The sequence below is a fragment of the Sinocyclocheilus grahami genome, unplaced genomic scaffold (assembly GCF_001515645.1).
Source record: "Sinocyclocheilus grahami isolate Dianchi unplaced genomic scaffold, SAMN03320097.WGS_v1.1 scaffold34.1, whole genome shotgun sequence".
In the NCBI taxonomy this organism is placed as follows: domain Eukaryota; kingdom Metazoa; phylum Chordata; class Actinopteri; order Cypriniformes; family Cyprinidae; genus Sinocyclocheilus; species Sinocyclocheilus grahami.
The window spans coordinates 2,012,755-2,029,705 of record NW_015505213.1 but is presented as its reverse complement, the minus strand read 5'-3'; the positions used below and the strand labels follow the sequence as shown (position 1 = coordinate 2,029,705).

The 16,951-nt window shown below is 37.1% G+C and overlaps 1 protein-coding gene across 3 annotated transcripts in view; it reads right to left on the bottom strand.

Annotated features, from left to right (window-relative positions):
• Positions 1 to 1,712: 1,712 nt before the first annotated feature.
• Positions 1,713 to 16,951, bottom strand: part of LOC107581351 (alsin-like) — a 34,181-nt gene continuing 18,942 nt past the window's right edge. For 2 of the 3 annotated variants that reach the window (XM_016266877.1, XM_016266878.1), the window contains 21 exons: positions 15,509 to 15,643; positions 15,194 to 15,322; positions 12,376 to 12,446; positions 12,226 to 12,292; positions 11,949 to 12,151; positions 11,801 to 11,866; positions 11,591 to 11,689; positions 10,790 to 10,954; positions 10,549 to 10,660; positions 10,133 to 10,210; positions 9,339 to 9,472; positions 9,082 to 9,246; positions 8,202 to 8,319; positions 7,914 to 8,071; positions 7,725 to 7,832; positions 5,293 to 5,469; positions 5,151 to 5,196; positions 4,950 to 5,011; positions 4,722 to 4,871; positions 4,020 to 4,116; positions 1,713 to 3,499 (listed from right to left, as the gene is read on the bottom strand). In XM_016266877.1, the coding sequence (XP_016122363.1) occupies positions 3,461 to 3,499; positions 4,020 to 4,116; positions 4,722 to 4,871; positions 4,950 to 5,011; positions 5,151 to 5,196; positions 5,293 to 5,469; positions 7,725 to 7,832; positions 7,914 to 8,071; positions 8,202 to 8,319; positions 9,082 to 9,246; positions 9,339 to 9,472; positions 10,133 to 10,210; positions 10,549 to 10,660; positions 10,790 to 10,954; positions 11,591 to 11,689; positions 11,801 to 11,866; positions 11,949 to 12,151; positions 12,226 to 12,292; positions 12,376 to 12,446; positions 15,194 to 15,322; positions 15,509 to 15,643 (2,379 nt within the window). In that variant the 3' untranslated portion in view covers positions 1,713 to 3,460. Of the gene's footprint in view, positions 3,500 to 4,019; positions 4,117 to 4,721; positions 4,872 to 4,949; positions 5,012 to 5,150; positions 5,197 to 5,292; positions 5,470 to 7,724; positions 7,833 to 7,913; positions 8,072 to 8,201; positions 8,320 to 9,081; positions 9,247 to 9,338; positions 9,473 to 10,132; positions 10,211 to 10,548; positions 10,661 to 10,789; positions 10,955 to 11,590; positions 11,690 to 11,800; positions 11,867 to 11,948; positions 12,152 to 12,225; positions 12,293 to 12,375; positions 12,447 to 14,994; positions 15,019 to 15,193; positions 15,323 to 15,508; positions 15,644 to 16,951 lie in introns of all 3 variants that reach the window. The other variant, XM_016266876.1, reaches the window with a different exon arrangement.

Below are 16,951 nucleotides of genomic sequence, written 5' to 3'. Positions count from 1 at the left end.
ATCCTGCTTAATCCCTTGCAAGCAAATGAGTCAACCGAGGAGAGAGAGTGTGTAGGAACGTGAAGGAGGAAATTAGGAAGGGAGGGATTGGAGAGTGTGTCAGGATGTGTCTGTGAGTGAATGTCCTTTCACATTCTTTCAAACGTCATTCTATCACAAAACTCCTTTAGGCTTTCAGTTATTGATTCATCATAACACGTAAACACTCACAACACATATTAAACATCTGATGATCCCACACTGAATACATTCTGCATCACATACGCACACATATGTGGGATGTAATCCTCTTGATTAAAACAGCGGAGCGAATGACACAGTCACACTTGTTTTTTGATTTTTATCACACTGCCCATGAGAGGACAGGATAATGCGGAGACTCTCAATAGGGAATCGGTTCAGCACTGCAGCTGTAATTGCTTGCCAGTTCAGCGCTGAACAGGGTAAGGATCTGTCTCGGCCTGTTTAAGAGAAGTCGAAGTGAAATCGCACTCTGCAGTGGCCAAGACCCTCATCAGCAGAAAGATTCAAAAGGCTAAGCTCACCTTTGCTGAGAAGCATGTTGTGTGGAGAGAGGAGAACTTGTCCAAAGTTCACTGAGAGCAAGTTTAATTTGAGTCTGATGGGAAACATTTATTTGGCGACAAAGTTATGGCTAAGAAACCTACTGTGCTTTCCACAAAATATAGTTTTTTCTTTTTGTCAAACATGTTAGTAGAAAAGCGGTATATGCAGCTAATATTCCATTTAAAGTATGAGCGATGAAGATGAACAATATTTCAGAAAAAAAACAAGTATTTATAGATTGTTCTCTAATTTGATCGCCACTGTACTTGTGCGTTTTGCAGATGAGAGGAATTTAGATTTTAGGTTTGGAACAAAATGAAACGGAGTGAATGATGTTTGGATGAACTATCCGTTTAAGTGGCACCTAATCATTGATATGGTCTCCCATATTTCTTTTACTGACTCCACCTTTTATTACGACAGAGTGGTTTGAAACACTTTATATTGTTTAAAGTCCAAATAAAACGAAATTCTGTTTAATACAACATGATCCAGAGCATTTTTAGTTGGATGCCCCATGAGCTCCATGAGTTGGAATTTTTTTCTCTCCAATTTTCATAATTTGATACTTAATCTCATTGCTCTCTCTACTATCCAAAAATTAGTTTAACATAAAAAGTTCAAAGAGATGTTGATACTAACCCTTTAAGGCCAAAGCAGTTAAAAAACGTGTCAAAGATTTGTCCATTCTGACAAGCCTGCAAATAATAAACGCAAATATTAAAATGCTACAAACCATTTAATCAGGCATAGGATAGCAAATAAATAGGCTTATGAACTTTTATAAGAAAGAAGAAACACTTACCATTTCTTCTTCATTTGTTGTTGACATCAATGGTCAAGCGACCAATCAAAATATGTGGTAGTTTGTAACTAGAAGCTATTATACATTTGCTATTATGCAAATGCAGCATGACTGTAATTATTTTTGCAAAAACAAATGCCAATGGAAGGGTTCGAAAGTCACTGGTGAACATGTTTTTGCCACCTTGACAGTGGAAATAGACCAATATAAATGCCTCTTAAATGCCCCAGCACCAAATGCAAACTTTTTGACTTGTTCAACCAATAAAGTTTTGGAAAACAGTTTTTGTTGTTGTTGTAATAAAGGCCTAGTAAAATACTGAAGATGACCATTTCAATTCCCAATCATTGTTTTATTGCCATCCATCTGAATTATGAGTCAGTAAACAATTGGAACAAACAGTATTCTTCAAAAATGACACAGAAACTTCATACGTACTTGCACACACATACATTCATACACAGGTTAATATGCACACCTTGGCTCAGCATAGAAAAACTGATGTGGAAGTACAAACCGTACCTTCCTGAACCCAAAGTACAACTATGAACTATGGTATTCATGGAACATCTCAAGTGTTAATGGTTGTAAACATCCACAGTCTTTCTTCATTACAGTTTTCACGATTACGTTTAGGAACATACAATCACACGCAAGCGTCAAAATCCTGATCTCTGATTCTTGGAAATGGGGTTTGTGACCATTTATACAAACCCACCGTCCTTCTGGTGCTCTGAACGTGAAATACCCTGCAGATTATCTACATCGCTCAGATTATCTGTGCTGTAGCCAGATCTAACCATCAAATAAATAAAACAATGTCAATAAAAGAAATAATGTATTAGGCTGTTGAGCTTTAAAACGTGAGACTCAACTCGAAGCTATTGCTGGGTACAGAGATGTAATGACACAAGTCCATAACACTGTCAGAGGCACTTTTCAGAATACTTCACAAAAAAGAACTGATTTTAACATTGAATACTACAGTGCTTGCGTATGTCGAGTGACTTTTCTGCAATAACTGCTTAATTTAACAACAGCAAAATGCAGAAAATACATTTCAAGACCGAATTAGCTCCGCATGCAAATCTTGAGTGTTGTGGTTCACGTTTCAACGTCTTCTTCCAGTGTGCCAGTGACATTCACTAAAAAACTCAAACATTGCAGACGGATACTCAAAAATGCAGAGGAAAGCTGAAACTATTCCAACCGTTTTCTGAAATAAAGATTTGAACATTTTCAGAAAACTGACCACAAAAATACTTCCCAGAAAGAAGAGTGCATCAAAACAAAACTGCTGTGCGAGCGCATAGAGAAAGAACAAAAAATGTGTTGACCTCAGTTTAGTGTCAACCATTTCAATCCTAAGCTTGTGAACGAAGATTTGTACATAAAGAAGCAGTTGGTTATGAAAGCTCTAAATGGATCAGAAGTCAGCATTAAAAGTTAAAGTCCGCATTTTGTGTTTTTTTCTTGGACATTCATAAAAAAGGCGCACATCTTTTTTGATTTATGTGAACAGAGGTCCAAGGCAGTTTGCTGTTTGCACTGAATGATATAATAAGATCAGGAAAATGTATGTAGTAGAGGTAGATGACCATTATTTCAGATGTCTTACAGTACACTTATGAACTTCATACGTCATCAATTGACCGTTGACACTGGATTGACCAGTGTGTGCATGGAGGGAGAGGTGATCATGACATGCTGTTCTTGAATGTCATTCATTCTGAGCCAACAAAGCATGGGCTCTTTAATAAAAGAACACTGAGCTGGAGTACATAAATACCTTTAACATGATGGAATGGCAGCAGTTAAAAAGCCTTGATAATGGTTTCTGAGCGAGGAAGACACAAACATTTAAAGAATAAATGTTAATAATTGCAAAACCAAAGACGGACTTGCACATAAACTGGACTGTTTGAGTGTGAGAGCTCAGATTCCAATGGAATCAACCTCCTCAGCCATGTGATCCATGCATGGAACATGATTGGCTCCTCCCACTTTGTGTCTTGAACACTTTGATTGGCTGGTCTGTTTGTCAGTCATTCCACTGCCTTACCAGATGGGTTTGGAGAGATGTGTTCATTACGTGATCTTCTCATGCTGGATTTGATAGTAGCATGCCTGAGTGAGGAAGAGGAGGAGGATTTCAGACCAGCAATTAGTACAAACACTGATTTCACACTGTATATTTGTAAGCCCAGAGATAACATGCTTATTTGCATATTTATGAGGATAATTACTTTAAATGGTAGATGACAACACATTTGTAGCATTTTTACCAAGTAAATCTTAATCACTCCAATTAAGACATTATTAACTGTTTCTCTCAGTGGTGAACACATCACATAAAAGTTGCTGCAACTGTACAAAGCAAATTAATACTTAATTACACATACACATATATATATATATATACACACTTGTCAACATTTGAAGTGGATCAAAACCTTTCATCAAAGTTGTCCTAAAACCTAAAACCAAAATGCATTCTTGTCTTAGAACAACTTTGATTTAATTTTTTTTTAAATGCATGCATGTGTGTATTTATATATACTATAATATACACATATAAAATATACACAGTGCACACACATATACTACGTAACCAAAAACTTTTTGGTGAAAAACCCTTATACTATACCTTGAGTGTGGTAAACATGATGCCATGCTCTCCATGTTGTACACATGGATCCATTAGATCCTCGATGAGGCTGACCTCTGACCCCAGATTCCTTATCCTGTAGAGAACAATAGCTATGTCAACTAAAGCATGCCTTTGTTTAAACAATGTTATTTTCTGTGCTAAAGCATATGCATATAAAAAGACATTTATTCTAAATGGAACACATCCTCTCTCTCTGAGACCACATTTATGCCTAGTAAGTGTATCTGTCTTGTGTGATCTGATCATAATTAGTCAGCCAAGATGCATCTTCATGTACTATGATTTCTACAAAAATATTAAGTAGCACAACTGTTTTCAACATTAATTATAATAAGAAATGTTTCTTCAGCACCAAATCAGCACATTACAATGATTTCTGAAGGATCATGTGACACTGAAGACTGGAGTGATGATGCTGAAAATTCAGCTTTGCATCACAGGAATACATTAATTTTTAAAATATATTCAAATGAAAAACAGTTATTTTAAATTGTAATAATGTGAAATTTTATTACAGTTTTTACTATATTTTTGATCAAATAAATGCAGCCTTGGCATCCATAAGAGTCTTCTTTCAAAAACATTTAAAAACTCTAGGTACTGAACTGAAAGGTAGTGTAGATGCATACATACATACAAAAAACAGGGGCCTTCGAAACCTTGCGATCTCATTCTTACCGTGCACGCAGAACAACAAAGAGGAAGACAGGAAACAGGTCATCCATAGACCACAAGAAATCCTGTTTCAGAAGTGCAAGTACTTCCTGGGTTATCTCCTCGAAGGTCAGTTGGATGACCTGAAGCTTGTCTGAGGGGGTGAAAGTTGTGCTGTGGAAATAAAAAGAGAACAACCGTAAGACAATTTACCAGAGAAAAATTAGCCAGAAATTGTTGTAAATCTCCAACCTTATTTGCTGTAAAGCCTCAACTGCTGAGGCAAAACAGGCATCCTTAGTGCTTGAGAGAACCTACACACCCACAAAATACCTCCATGAATATTGCTTAATAATCCAGTCTTATTTCCACTAATATAATCAGCATATTGCCTTCAAAGACAGATTTATGAGACTTTTAGGGTCTCTCTTATAAAAGGACATATTTAACTACCTGTTGTTTTTCTCCATGTACTGTAACAGTCACAGGCCAGAATTTCCTATGAAAACAGGTATTAGTGGCAGTAAGACTGATCACTAGAGGACAATCAAATCTACTGAACGTATTTCTCAGTGGAGCTGGCTGTCAGACTCACTGTTGCACCCCGAGGAAGGCGAGCAGCGCCAGGTCGGGTTGTTTGTTGAGTCGGAGCACACACTCCCAGTACACATCATCCTCCTTCTCGTTCTCTAGAGCATAGAGAGTGAAGAGAGGAGGATAGAGACGGGGCAACAGCACCGGCAGGAGGAGAGCAGAGCTGCTGACCACACACCTGCCACACACACACACACACGCAAAGACAATACATCAGGTAACTGCTAAAAACGAGACATTAAAGACAACAGCTGATAAAAACACATACAAATCAGTCTGGATTTATGAGGAAAAAAATTATGAGATAAAAAGACAGTATCAAAAAGATGAAATTATTAGAAAAAATTTACATTTTGTCATAATTCTGACTTTTTATCTAATGCTTTTTTGTCAATTTAAACGTTTCATCTCATAATTATGATTTTGTATGTCATAATTTCAATTGATCTCATAATTATGATTTAATCTCATAATTTTGTTCGTCAATTTAAAGTTTTTATCTCATAACTGTCATAATGTCAGATTACTTCACTATGATTTAGTATCTCATAATTTTGTAAATTTGAACCCGATCTCATAATTATGCTTTGTCATAATATCAATTTATCTCATAATTAATACTTAATATGTCAGAATGTTGTAAATTCAAAACTTTTATCTCATAATTTTGCTTTTTTTTATGTCCTAATTATGATTTACCAAAGCATGAAAAATAATTTTTTTCTTATGTGGTGGAAATTGGCTTTCATAGGTTCAGATTACAATGAGAAAATAATAAAATCTTTAAATTACTTTTAATTTATAAATTCACTAGATTATCAAAAATATATAAATGTATAAACAATTTTTGTTTAATTTCACTCTAACTGTGATATAAACCATAGATAGCAATTGTGTAAAATAAAATTACTCATACTGTAATATCTGTCACGCCTATGGACAGTCTTGTGTTTTATTCCTCATGTTCTCTCCTTGACCCAGTTTCTCCCGTGTTTGTGCCCATATTTGGTTTTCCTGTTCCCATTTGAGTTCCATTTGTTTCAGCTGTGTCCTATTAATCCCCTCGTTTAGTTCCAGGTGTTCCTCATTTAGTTCCTGTATTTAAGCCCTGTGTTTTACTGAGTCCTATGTTCAGACTCAAATGTCTACCCTGTGTGCTATGTGTGTTCCCTGTTATTTTGGTTTCATTAAAGAGTATTTCTGTTCTGGATCACCTTCGTCTCCTCACAGTAGTGCACCGTGACAGAAGACTGAACCTTATACAAGATGACAGAGGCTGAGGACAGGCTGTGCTCTTTGCGGCATGCTGCTCGGAGGTTGGAGAGATATGTGGAGGAATTCCTTGAGCTCTCCAACCAGGTGAGCTGGCACGACACCGCTCTTGGTGCATGTTTCCAGCTGGGGCTGGACGATGATACGATCCGCTGCGATCTCCCCACGTGTTATTTTCCCCTGATCGAGCTGATTGATGTCATCCTTTATTTAAACGGTTTCGATTTCCAAGTGGAAGTAAAGGATCATTTAAAGTCTCCTCGTCCAGCCACCTCTGGAAAACATTGTGTCTCCACATACCTCACCAACGGCTCCGACCACCTGTCCAACCCAAGTTACCCCCGAGTTCTCCAAAGCTCCTCTCTGGTCCTCAGCCCAGAGCCGCCGGCCGTTCCCAAGTCAAGCCCGCTGGCCGCCACACTTTCAAGCCCACCGGCCGCTCAGCAGTCAAGCCCTGAGAAACGGGCGCCAGCTCATGTCCTCGAACTCCTGGATATGGTGCTTCCTCCTGAGTTCTCGGCCTCTATCCTCTCTCCTGAGCCTGCTCCAGTGTCGGCTCCAGCCTCCAGTTCCCACGTCCAGCCCAAGGGGGGCTCCAGTTCCCACGTCCAGCCCAAGGAGTGCTCCAGTTCCCACGTCCAGCCCAGGGAGGGCCACAGTTCATGAGTCATGGCCCACGGAGGTTCTAGTCCACTAGTCTGCCTCCAGGGTGGAATTGTTATGGTGTGGGACGTGCCTTCCGGGAAGGGGGAGTAGTGTCACGCCTATGGACAGTCTTGTGTTTTGTTCCTCATTTTCTCTCCTTGACCCAGTTTCTCCAGTGTTTGTGACCATATTTGGTTTTCCCGTTTGAGTTCCATTTTGTTTCAGCTGTGTCCTATTAATCTCCACGTTTAGTTTTCAGGTGTTCCCCATTTAGTTCCTGTATTTAAGCCCTGTATTTTCCAGAGTCCTGCGTTCAGTCTCAAATGTCTACCTCGTGTGCTACGTGTGTGTTCCCTGTTATTTTGGTTTCATTAAAGAGTATTTCTGTTCTGGATCTCCCTCGTCTCCTCACAGTAGTGCACTGTGACAATATCAAGGTTTGGTCAAACCACACAACCCTTAGTGTGCTATGTATTATTTTTCTCATAAGTGAGACTTATGAAAAATCTTACGTACCCAGGTTTAGGAGACTCCAGTTGCTTCCCAGCAGGGTCTGAACTGCCTTTCTCTTTTGGAGGGTCGGCCAGTGAACCTCCTTCCTCTGGCAGATCAGGAAAGAGGAATCTAGCCACAAACACATACATAAATATTTATGGAAACAGTGTTTAAAACGGACATTGTTGTCCGTCTGACTGACACACTTACCTGACAAGCTGGAAGATGCAGCTGAGATAGGACTTGATCTCATTGACAGCCTGGGGCAGTAATCTGCGGTTGGCCCCAACACCAACATATGTCATACGGTACACCGAAACCAATGTCTCCACCAGCCGACCCAGAGGATGCAGTGGGGTATCACATGCCTGGGGTCAAAAATCAGGAGTCAGTGACCCATTATAGGGACAAAATACACTGGAATGACTAAGAGACAATATTATGTTTGTAAATAAGGTTGGCAGTGTTAGTTCATTGATGACCTAGAGCAATGCATACCTTGACAAGGTACCGACGGATTGTGTGATACACCTCTAACGTCACAGGACCAACATGCTGAGGAATGAACTCGAGACTCTCCAGCGTTTTGTGATGAGAGCGACTCAGTAACTCTGGACTGAAATATACACACACATTCAGCTTTACATTTTAACATTACACATTTAATATTCATGTTCCAAAACTTTGGGAGATTCCTGGATAAAATTTTTAAGCGCATCTAAATACGTAGATCAAAGGTAGAACTGCAGATACAATCCCAAAATGCACTGCGACAAGGTTTTCATCCAAGATGGTAAAGATGAGGAAAAAATTGTTTATAAATATATTTTATTTACAGTTATATTCATTTGTTAGAAATAATTTGGTTTGTGTGGAACCTCATTTCCACCAAATAAGAAAAAAATGCCTGGTCTTTATGCACCAAGAGCTTGTAACACTCCAAAGAGAAAGGAAAACGCATCATATGACCCCTTTAAAGAATCTTCTTATGTGGCAGAAATGGGCTTCCATATGTTTGCACACATCAACAAAAAAATCTAGTTTATCAAAAACGGGCATTAACTTATTGTGATTAATTCTATAAATATTTTTTTGTTTTGTGATATGAACCATTACAGTTGCATAACATTACTTTTACTGTAATTTCAGAATTCGGTCAAACCACCCATCCCTAGTATGATGTGTATTATTTTTCTGCTAATTAGAGTACTAATTTGTTAGCTTAGCATCATGTTAACCTCAGACTCTGCTGTAATACTCTGTGAGTGTCAGGGGAGTTTCTCATGCACTAGTAGACAATGAGGCAATGAGCAATGAGGCACAGTAAAGTTTTGGAACTGGTCTACTCTGCACTGTGTGTGTGTGTGTCTAAGTGTACCTGTCTCTCTGCTGTCTCCTGTTAGCAGTGAGCGCTACGGCGATGTTGTCCCATGCTGTAGTAGTTTGTCCCTGTCCGGGAGAATCACAGCCTAGCCTGTTCCAGCACTCCAAAAACACAGCCTTCCACTTTTCTTCAGAGTGAACCGCTAACCTGCCCAGTTTACTGTAATCGCACAAAACACATCGGTTCCCCATCAACATTGATAATGTCTCTTAAAATTGAATTGTGCTACAGAGATCAACACACACTCTTACAGTGCATGAGCCTTCTCCTTGTCTGAGTCGTAGAGGCTGGGTTTGTAGTAGGAACCTGACATCTTTAGTCCGGTTCCCCAAACCCCACTAAAAGAGCCTTCAATGTAGTCTCCATTCGGCATGGTCAACACGCCCTGCAGAAAGATATGATAACAAGGCTTGTTTGTGTGAACATACTCTACCATTTAAAGAAATGGCTGTTGATAAGATTTTTAATGTCATTTGTAATATTAGACATTTGCCATATTATTTTTAATAATATTAATAATGCTATTTTTAATATTATTATATTAATATAATAACATTATTAGTATCATCGTCATCTTTTTAATATTACAGTTTAAAATAACTGTTTTCTATTTTAAAAAAGTTTTAAAATAGAATTTAAATTTTAAAATCTAATTTTAAAAAGTAATTTATTTTTGTGATGGTAAAGCTCTCCAGTCTTTAGTGTCACATGATCAGAATCATTGCAATATACTGAAAATATAACAAATAGCATTTCTTATTGTCAAAGTTGGCAATAGTTGTGCGGAGTAATATTTTTCAGGAAACCATGATACTTATTTTCAGAATTCAGCTTTAGACATTTAAAGCATTATTCCAAAAAGAAATCATTTGTAACATTTGAAATGTCTTTACTGCCACTATTAATCAATTTAATGTGCCCTTGATAAAAAAAAATACGAACTTTTTTAAATAAACAAAACAAGAAAACTTACTGACCCCCAAATTTTGAACGCTAGTGTAGATGTGCGTGCATGGTTAAAGTGTTTGTTTGTGGGCGGTAGCACCTTTCCATTTAGAGTCCAGTCTTCTGAAAAGTCCCCTTCAAACGTAGTGTCATCTTCAGAGAGTAACACCCCCGTTCCCTTGGAGTGAAACAAATAACAATTAAAATAACTAATCTGAAGTTTTTCTTTCTTCGTACTTTAAAAGCAAAAAAGACAGAGGGTGTGTGTCAAGTTCTTTCATTTTTGTAGAATCAAAAGACAATAAAACCTCATGTGAGGAGACTACAGGGGAAAAAGGAGCTATATTCAGTTTGCAAAAAAAATATTATTTGAATGATTTTTATTATGTAGTAAATGTTTTATAAAAGCAATAAGGCACAAGAGGCCATGAGATATTGTGAACATAGTCATAATACAGCATGGTATCACATACTTGTACTGCTAAATAAACCCAAATGTGTGTATGTCAATCTCACCATCATTTTGTTGTTGTTGAATGCACCTTCATAGTACAGGCCAAACTGCGTAACAACAACTCCGTTCCCCTGACGCTGATCATCCAGCCACATGCCCATGTACTTCTCCCCTCTGACACAAAACACAGTTAGCATAGTGCACATTTGCACACACACTCGACTTACATTTCAACATTTCACATTTCAAGGCAAAGAAGTGCTGCTGCAATCATTTTGTGAATTCACACGTCTATTTGCATACCTGGTGATGTCATCAAAAACTCCATAGCCAGATTTTTTGTCATACTGCCACTGGCCGATGAAGACACTGGGGGAAGTGGAGTTCAGCTTCCCACTACGCAGCATCCCGTGACCATGACGCATGTTATCTTGAAACGAGCCCTCGTATATTTCCCCAGAGGCATATCTGAACAGGAACACACACACACACACACACACACACACACACAGTCAGTTAATGATATCAACTCGCATCAACAAACAGTACCGTTCAACATTTTTGGGTTAGTACGATTTTTTTTTTTTTTTAAATAAATAAATACCCTTATTGACAGTAATGACATTTCTAATGTTGCAAAAGATATCCATTTCATATAAATGCTGCTTTTTTTTGAACTTCCTATTCATCAAAGAATCCTAATAAAAATGTATCATGGTTTACATAAAACAAGTTTCTTCAACTGTAATAATAAAAATTGTTACATGAATACCAAATAAAGATATTAAGAGTGATTTTTGAAGGATCTTGTGACACTAAGACAGGAGTACTGAAAATTCAGGTTTGCATCACAAATATAAATCACATTTTACAAAATATTAAAACAGAAAACAGTTATTTTAAATTGTAATAATATTTCACATTATAACGGTTTTTACTGTATTTTTGAGCAAATAAATGCAGCCTTGGTGAGCATATAAGACATCCTACAAAACATTTTCTAAAACATTAAAAAAGTTGACCCCAAAAATTTGAATGGTATTGTACATTCAGAAATACACATACAGAAAAATAATATACAAAAATAAAAACACAACCACAAACCTGAATGTTCCAAAGCCGTATATCTTGCCATCCTTCCACTGCCCTTGGTAATGATCACAGCTGTTCAGGTTTTTATTAGGCACAACGTAATCTCCAAAACTGCAAAGAAAACAGTAGTTCAAATATCGACAGAAATAGAGAGTAGGAGACATCAGCATAATAATCTGCAAAAAAATATAAAAAATAATAATGTTGTCAGTTGTCACTAACCCATCTTCAAGGCCGTTCTTGAATGTCCCTGTATACATTCGTCCATCGGGCCATTTGACCACACCCCTAGAACACAGACATAGCCAATCATCATCTTCCAAGTTTTAAGAAGACTTTCACACCCACAATTCCTCCTCCAATGGTTTACCGTCCATGGGGTTTCCCTGAGACCCATCGGCCCTCATACGTGGCCTCCTTGAGTCGACTGTCTTTGTAGAATGTGTATGATGCTGTCCTTGAAATGGGCGGATCTGCTCTCTGCGTTACTCCTGTAGAAGGAGGTATCCCATCATGCCCCAGTCCACTAAGTGCCTGCTCCACTGCTTGGTTTATAGAACGCAGCCATTTTGCCTAGGGACATCATCACTGTTTAACTATCTATACAGGTTTCTGTAAATCATCATTTTGAGTCAAGTCAGGTATACCTTCTCAGCTGGGGACGAAGCCAGCAGAGTGAAACTCTCTTCAGGTGAAGTCACTTTTAAACCATATCTGCAGAGAACCACGCAAACTTCATAACTCTTCATAACACTTCATAATTATATAAAGCTAATGAACATGACTGGCACACTCACAGGCCTGTGTTCTCCTCAGAAATAGGTTCCACCCACAATGTAGCCAATGGGAAGACGTGATGAGTGGAAAACTAGGAGGGGTTGAAAAAGAAATGCAACTAATGCAAGAATAGCATACAGAAAATAAATTGTACGCAATTCTGTCCACTATTGATTACTGATGCACAATGTGTCAGTACCATCAATTAAATGTGCATGCATTTCCTTGTTTCGTTTCATTTAGATTACCTTTACCTCACTTAAATCTTTAAAAACGGGTCTTTGAAAACACAAATAACACTGCTAAAATAGAACCTAAAAATTTTTAATTATTACAATTATTACTTTTCTATTTGAATATATTTTAAAATGTCATTTATTGTTCCTTCAGAATACATCTTCGTGCTCAAGAAACATTTCCTATAATTATCACAGTTGAACATGGGCGTGCTGCTTAAAATTTTTGTGAAATTGCTAAATTTTTTATGAGTAAAAAGTTTCAAAATGACATTTATTTGAAAAAACATTAACACAGACATATATATATATATATATATATATATACTTTATATTATATTATATTTACTGCCACTTTTGATTAATTTCATGCATTCTTGCTTAATAAAAATAAAATCTTAAAAAAAAACTGATCCCAAGGACTGAATGGCACTGGCAGTGTGCGCTATAATGCCTAAATTCACTCAAAGCATTTAAAGTAGTGCATAGAATTAATAAAAATGATGGTGAAAAGTTTGTTGCTATACGATATTTGTCAAAAACTTAACACAAATGCGTCTCAAGCATAAACCAACTGTAAATTGGTCTACAGTGTTTGTAGGTTGTCGACTACTATTTTAAAATATAAAATGTTGAACATATGGTTCTTTTTCCTACGCACGTTTTTGCTCTTTTCGAATGGAAAGGGATAATGTTGATGAAACGAAAAACAGACAAATACACGCACTGTAAAAGGTATGAAGGAAAAACAACAGGGAGGAAAATAATGGATTATCATCTCAAATACTCACTGGCACATTCACTAAGACGAGACTCAGCATTAAACAGAACCACTACTGTTCAACATAAAACCAGCCAGCACAACATGCCCCTTACTACAATCAGGTACATATCTTTTACAAAGGGTTTGCAAGCAGGAAGCCTTGGAATGTACCCAACCAGATGTACTGTCATCTTTCTATGCTTTTAGGCTATATCACACAGGACCGAGACATTTTAGAGTCTAAATGAAACCTTACAGAAATTTCTGTCAAAAACTAGAGGTTCAAACTGAGCTATTACAGATACTGTGTAATTTTCTTTATAACTCTTTATAATAATTCTTTAAAGGAATATTCAGAGTTAAATACAACTTAAATTCGTTTGACAGCATCTGTGGCCACAGAAAATCATTCGGACACATCCAAGAGTTTGTCCAGTAATGCATTTCAAATGTAAGCCTATGGAGAGATCGCACAGTACAACAAAAAGATTCAAATATGAAACAGTCGCACTGATGCAAAAGTGTAATAACATGATGTAACTATGAGTAAAGTACTTTTTAGTGGAGAATATCTTCACCCAGAAGAATTAAGTAAGTAACAGACAACCAAAAATTCATCCACCTTGAAATGTAGTCTCATTTCAAAGTGACTTGCAACAGGATTATTATACTGTAGTTAACTAAAACTAAAACCATTTGAACCTTAAAAAAACTTGCCAAGGCAACATTTCTCAATTTAATTTAGTTTAACTTGATGTAGTAAAATAGCTAAAACTGAAATAAAAATGAATAAAGCAATGTAGGCATATTTAAAAAAATTATATTAAATTAAAATGAAAACAGAAAATAAAAAACTAATTCAAAATATTAATAAAAACTACTAAAATGTCACTGATTAACGTACACATTTCTTCTTGTTTTTTATTGCAAGATGTGTCAAAATTATTTTCTGAATTAATCAGAAGCTTTAAATTAAAGTTTTATTTAGTGCTGTCAAACGATTAATCGCATACAAAATTAAAGTTTTTGTTTGCATAAACTAATTCAAAATATTAATAAAAACTACTAAAATGTCACTGATTAACGTACACATTTCTTCTTGTTTTTTATTGCAAGAGGTGTCAAAATTATTTTCTGAATTAATCAGAAGCTTTAAATTAAAGTTTTATTTAGTGCTGTCAAACGATTAATCGCATACAAAATTAAAGTTTTTGTTTGCATAATATGTGTGTGTGTGTTTTGTGTATATTTATTATGTATATATAAATACACACACATACAGTATATATCTTGAAAACATTTACATTTATATTCATATAATTTATATTATAAATAAATATATTTAATATATAAACATAACATATTTTTCTGAAATATATACATGCATGTGTGTGTATTTATATATACATAATAAATATACACAGTACACATACATACATATATTATGTAAACAAAAACGTTTATTTTGGATGCGATTAATCGCGATTAATCATTTGACAGCACTAGTTTTATTTAATCTCAGAACATTCCTTTAACAACAGCACTGGACAAACAAACACTACAGCTGTAGGGTGCATCCTTGGGCTCTAGGGGACAGTATGCTATTGAGGAAACTCTTCATTCGTACAGCCCATACTTACAAGACTCTTATAGGGGACCATGCCCTACCAAAACAAAGATAAACATCACTAAAACACCAGTCATTGTTAGTTTGGCCTTGTAAGCAAATAAAAAACTGAAGTGAAAGCATTGTGTAAAGACAGAAGGATGAGATTAACAGAAAAGGCAGAGATAAAGCAGAAATGATACTGAAATGAAAGTATAAAAAGAAGGGCAAACCTGTGCATGAACCAGGGCATCGTTGAAAAGGATGAACCAGTTGACAGAAAAACGGCCTGCGTTCTGAAGAGTCAAAGCCTTATTACTGCTCTCACAGATCAGCCGTCGAGACGGTTTACGAAGAGAGTCCTGAAAGAAGAGGAGAACTCTTGATTACCAGCCCAACTTTATCCACATTCTAGCTCTCCTCCACAAGTGCACTAAATAAACCAATTTGCTCAGCAGGAAGAGCACCTGGCTGTGGTGCACATTAAACTAACTGGCATTTGACAGGTAAAGAGCTTCTAAGGGCCTGACAGCAGCGGAGTGACTCACGGTCATCTTTCCAGGAAAGCTCTTCCAGAAGTGGAGCGTGTATTCGGCTTCCTTCCTCCTCCTCCTCTTCAGATGAAGAGCCATGGATTCATATTTTGAGCAGGCATCTTGCAGCTTCTGATAATCCACAGAACTCTGTCACACACATATAGCAGTGAGATTTAATGTAGTGATTGTGTATTGAGTGAAAATCAGTGGACAATACAGCCAGTCCTGCAACGAAAAAATAAATCATTCCTTAAATCAATAAAATTACAGAAAAATGGTAACACTTTAGTATAGGGACCAATTCTCACTATTAACTAGTTGCTTATTAGCATGCCTATTATTAACATATTGACTGTTTATTGGTACTTATAAAGCATGACCATATTCTACATTCCTAATCATACCCAATACCTAAACTTAACAACTACCTTACTAACTATTAATAAGCATCTAATTAGGAGTTTATTGAGGCAAAAGTCGTAGTTAAGAGAATTGACCTTAAAATAAAGTGTGACCAAAAAAATAATTATTTTAAAAGGTACTGTCTGTGTTATGAAAAATCATTAAAGGGTTAGTTTACCCAAAAATGAAAATTCTGTCATTAATGACTCACCCTCATGTCGTTCCACACCCCTAAGACCTTCGTTCATCTTCAGAACACAAACTAAGATATTTTTTATCAAATCCGATGGCTCAGAGAGGCCTCCATTGACAGCATCCATTTTTATGATGCAATTTAAATTTTTCCTTTCTCTTTGGAGTGTTACAAGCTCTTGGTGCATAAAGAAGATCTGTAAAGTTGCAAAGACCAAAGTCTCAAATCCAAAGAGATAATCTTTATGAAAGTTAAAGAGTCAACCACGGCTACCTAAAACATGTCTACGTCACGATGTGGGAAGATTTACATAACACCGCCCAAATGTTCACGCAAAGAAAGAAGGCGTAACTTTTATTCTAGCTGTAGTATTGTTGTTGCCGCCACCTCCAAGTCGTGAAGGCACTGTGTGTTTCGTTGTAAAAGCGAAACTACTTTGTTTGGCCTTCCAAAAGAAAACGATATCCGCTTCGTCATGCCTGGAGCTGATTCGTGCTGGTCGCTGAGGAAATACATCAACTTCACGCTGTGGATCGCTGGATCGCCACATGTGTTTGCCGCAAGCCCGTCGGCCGCTCCTTCGTCGAATCCGCCAGCCGCCACTCACTCTAGCCACCAGCCTCTGCTCACTCTAGGCCTCCGGCCTCCGCTCACTCTAGCCCGCCGTGTGTGACGCTGTGTTTCGTTGTGAAGGCGAAACTACTTTGTTTGGCCTTCCAAAAGAGGACACGACTAGAAATCAGTGGTTAAGTTGTATTTACAACACTGTTCCAAAACAGTTCAACCCAAATATTCAGATGTGTGCAGCGCATTTTATGGAGGACTGTTTCCTGATCCTGGAAGAGTAGACTACAATGCCA